At 43.4% G+C, this 4648-nt stretch overlaps 1 protein-coding gene across 1 annotated transcript in view; it reads left to right on the top strand.

Annotated features, from left to right (window-relative positions):
- The window catches only part of LOC116103148 (MAPK-interacting and spindle-stabilizing protein), an 11339-nt gene extending 7586 nt beyond the window's left edge, over positions 1-3753 (top strand). Inside the window, exon 2 of the mRNA XM_031388672.1 lies at positions 2537-3753. Coding sequence (XP_031244532.1) covers positions 2869-3660 — 792 coding nt within the window. The 5' untranslated portion in view covers positions 2537-2868 and the 3' untranslated portion in view covers positions 3661-3753. The remainder of the gene's footprint in view (positions 1-2536) is intronic.
- Positions 3754-4648: the final 895 nt, after the last annotated feature.

The following is a 4648-nucleotide window of genomic DNA, read 5'->3' as shown; positions in this document are numbered from 1 at the left end:
GAGAGAGAGAGAGAGAGAGAGAGAGAGAGAGAGAGAGAGAGAGAGAGAGAAAGAGAGCAAGAACTTAAGAATGTTTTATTTAATTTTTGAGGTTATAATATACTTACAACATTTTTCTCTTCCCTTTCCTCCCTCAAACCTTCCGGGTACTCTTTCCACTCTCCTTCAAGTTTATGGCTTCCTTTTTAACTGTTATTGCATGCATGTATGTGTGTATGTGTATATAGGAATATATAAGGTTAGTATATATATATATATATATAAATGTATATATATGTCAATATATATCACATGTATGCATATATGCACACATACATACACCATATATATATATATACTTAATTTAAATATAGCCTATTCAGTATGGATTATGCTACCTGTATGTATGTTTTCAGGGCTGACCATTTGATACTGGACAACCAGTTGCTGTGCTCTTCTCTAGAGAGCCGTGCTCTCCCACTCCCAGCTTTCCTCAGATTCCTATAGTTTTTTTGTGTAGGGTTGAGTCCTATCGGCTCCCTGTCCAGTTCAGCATATCCATTGGTGTTGTCCTTGTTCAGCTCACGTTTGGGAAGTCACGTTGGTGAGCCTTATGGGTATAGCTTCCGTTGTTACCAGGAGACAGACTCTCAAAGCAAACTAACCTCCTGATTACCTGGTTCTTAAGACCTTTCTGTCCTCTCTTCCACAATATTCTCTGAGCCTTGGGTGCAGGACTGTTTTGTACATGTAGCCTCTGGGACTGGGCCTCACAACTGCATTTTGATTGGTTGTAGTTTTCTGTAGTCTCCATCTCATGCAAGAGAAGTTTCCTTGATAGCTGCAAGGCTATACTTACCTGTGGGTATAAGGATCGACAAATGCTTAGATTAGTGTCAGAATTATGGTGGTTTAGTGAATTTGTGGTTATAGATTTTCTTCCACTATCTATAACTTCACTAGCTCTGAGTAGTTAGCTAGGTTTCTAGTACCAGGCATCACTTTCTTCCTTTTGAATTGGTCTTAAGTCCAACTAGAGAGCTACTGGTTACCACCAAGGTATGCGCACCACTCTTGCACCTGTGGGCTATGGTGCCATGTTGTTCATTGCTGTAGTTCAGAAGGGTCAGAGCTGGGTAGGACTGCTGGTTACTGCCCTCTGTTGGAAGCTTGCACAGCTTCTTGTACCGTGAAAGCTATCCCTCAGAGATGGAACATTTACATTTTAGAGAACTCCATCTTAGTTTTTCTTCCACAAGTTATGATTTGGCTTTGGTATTGTGTCTAAAAACTTATTGCCAAGCCTGATCAATGTCACACAAAGGTCTCTCTTACAGTTTTTTTTGTTTATTTGTTTTTGTTTTTAGGAAATCTTATGTGTTTATTATACCCTCGTCTTTAGTTCTATAATCCATTTGAGCTACGTTTGAGAAGTGTCCATCTGTGTCTAAGTTACATGTTTTTGGCTTGTGGACATTGGGGATTTCAGCAACTCCTGTGGAACAGACTTTCTTTGCACCATTGTTATGTCTTAGCTCCTTTCTCAGAGATCTGTTGATCCTTGTGTATGCCTATTTCTAGACTGGTTCCTTTGCTCCATTGGTTTTATTTTTTCTTTCAAGTATACTGCTGTGTTGCTCCTCTGTTGCTGTTTCGATGGTTTTGGAATTCTGATGTTAATTCTTTTGATGCTTACTGCGCAGTTATAGTGCTGGTCCAATGGAAAGAAATCAGCTTTTATGTGGTGAGCTGTCCTGTAGCCTGGCTGCAATAGCTTGTATCTTCCAGGAGGTATTTTTGTTGGAATTTTCTACATAGACAATGGGATAAGCAGAGTAAAGCCTTTTTTGTTTCCTTTGTTGATCTACATACATTTTGTTTCCTTTCTTGTATTCTTTCGTCCCCTCTTGGCTAGGACCTCCTCTGTGATGCTGAGTAGGAGTGGTGATGTGGGCACCATAGCCATGTCCTTCCTAATCTCAAGAGGAAAGAATTTACTTTTTCACCAAGAAAGATGGCAACTTTGGTTTGCTTGTTTGGTTTTAATGTTCTTTCTTAATTTGGGAGAATTCTACCCTATTCAAATTTTACTACGTTACTATAAAACTATCCCTTTTAAAATCAGTTTATAAGACTGTTTTCCAAAATCAGCAGTGGAGACATTTCTAGAACCATCTGTTCCCTCACTGTTGTTCCGTAGATGCTGTCCTTGCTCCTGTGCCCTATGCGCTAGCCCCTCTTCTGTATCCCCAACCATTCAATCTCTACTACGTCAGTCTTTTCTAGGCCTTTTCCTCTTTTTTTTGTTTTTTTGTTTTGTTGTTTTGTTTTTCTAGACAGGGTTTCTCTGTGTAGCACTGGCTGTCCTGGAACTCACTCTGTAGACCAGACTGGCCTCGAACTCAAAAATCCATCTGCCTCTGCCTCCCAACTGCTGGGATGAAAGGCATGCACCTCCATTGCCCAGCTCCTTTTCCTCATTTTAATAAAGTGGCCAGACCACTAAAGGTTCAGAATGTGATATAATCAACCAGTTGTTTTGTTTTGTTTTATTTAGGACAATTTTTCCTTTATGAAGCAGATTTAAACAATCAACTTGCTCAGGCCGGTTCTCCATTGCCTCTCTCATCGGACTCATCACCGCTATATGCTGCACCTTAGGCTTAGATCCTGCTGGAAAAATACCACATGAATTTTCGTTGGCAGATGTGCTACCTGAACACTGAACAGTTCCTACCAGAACCTCTGCTGTGAGCAATCTGAAAGCTGGCCAGTCTCTTCCAGGCTGGCCAGGCTCCAGCCCTCAGAGTAACTCAAGTGTTCCACCTGCTGTAGTATCTGGACTCCCACTAAGTGCAGCACTGTGCCTTTGGACCAGCACCAACAAGAATGTATCCCTTCATCCCTCCAGCTAGGCTACTACCAGGATCTCCAGCATCCTTTCTTCCTTCTGGACCATCGTGTCCCCAACCTAGTGGTCCTTATCCAGGCCCTGCTGTTCGAGTCCCTGGCCCCACAAGGCCATATGTTACAACAAATGTGTCCTTTTCAGAGTTACCTAGGCCAAATAGTGCACCCACAGATTCAGCAGGTCCTTTAGGTACACAAGGATCCATGTCTTCTGGACCTTGGGCACCAGGAATGGGAGGGCAGCATCCTAATGTGCCATATCTATTTCCAGGGCCATCTCCCACTCCTCCTCTTCCAGTGTCAGGAGCACCACCTGTTGCATGGGTCACAGTGCCACCGGGAACCTGGGAACCACCAGCACCTTATCCTACTCCTGAAGCATCATATCCTACCCCAGGACTCCAATCTTCTCCGAATAATCCTTACCAACTGCCTCCAGGACCTTCTGGTGCTTCACCAATGCCTGGTAGCCTCCATAAAATGAATGAAATCCCAGGTGGCTCCCCTTCTGATTCATCCAACCCAGAGAGCACCTTGGAGATCAGTGGACAAAAGAAGCACCTGAGGGTAGACAATAAATCCATCAAGAGGAGACGGTCCAAGAAAAAGAGCAAGCGAGTAACCTGGGGAGACATCAAGACTTTAACTCATAAAGCTGAAACCTTGGGGAAACAACAAGGACACAATACTACTGACCCCAAAATGATGCTGTTATGTTTAATGACTATGTTACATGTTAATTCTCAGCATGAAAGTGAAGGGTCCAAATGACTTTTGTCAAGGGGGATAAAAGGCACACCTGTAATAAGCAGTTTAGTGTTGTTTTGCTAAAACAAACAAACAAACAAAAAACCCACAACCAGTCAACTTGTTTTGTTCTGCGTTTTGTCCAATTTTGCAGCTTAGTTGTGTGTGTGTGTGTGTGTGTGTGTGTGTGTTTCAAGGGAATTAGATCCTCAGATTTCACTAGTGTACCAGCAGCATCAAGTTCTGGCCTGCTCTAGACGCAGAAGACATAGAAACAGTAACAGCTAAAGGCTTGGCAATAGCCTTAATTGCCCACTAGGATCTGCCACCATGACTTCAGATCAGTGGTCACGGTTGGCAGTGAAGGCCAGGCCTATACCACTGAGCACTGTGACACACCAGAATTGAAGCTTTCCCCGGAGGGCTCTTCTGGGGTGTGCGTGTGTTGGGGGTCAGCTTCTCTAAGACTCCTTACCCAGGCCCTTCCAGTTAAGAACTCCTCTAGCTTCACCAAGTTTCCTTGGCAGGGTTCTGGCGTCTCCTGGCATAGCCAGAGTTGCCTCGGGGAGGCTAGCCTCTTGAGATGCCACATGCATCTTCTGGATGGCATGTGCTGGTGGCCTCAGATTTCATACACATGTGCTTGTTAGAAGGAAGACACAGAACATGCCAGAAACAGGTATCTTTAGAGACTCACCACAGGGTGGCACTCTTGTACCTCATTTTAAGGGATTTTTTTTTTTCCAATGTAACAATTTTTGTTAGTTTTTTTCAAAAAAAAAAAAAAAAAGTAATTTGACAGCCCGATGAACAGGAGGAGTCCTGAGTGAGACACAGTGGTGTTGGGATTCCTTGGGGTTTCAGGGCTTGTCTTCCTCTTCCCCTTCCTTTCCCGTGCCATCTTCTTTAATTTCCATTATTTTAGGGGTGAGTCATTTGGCTGTCCCCTGCAAGGAAGGAGGAAACAAGGTGCTCACTTCTCAAGGGTTGGATGCTGTGACTTTCTGCTGAG

The sequence above is a fragment of the Mastomys coucha genome, unplaced genomic scaffold (genome assembly GCF_008632895.1).
Source record: "Mastomys coucha isolate ucsf_1 unplaced genomic scaffold, UCSF_Mcou_1 pScaffold21, whole genome shotgun sequence".
In the NCBI taxonomy this organism is placed as follows: Eukaryota; Metazoa; Chordata; class Mammalia; order Rodentia; family Muridae; genus Mastomys; species Mastomys coucha.
This window is presented reverse-complemented; position numbering and strand designations above follow the sequence as displayed.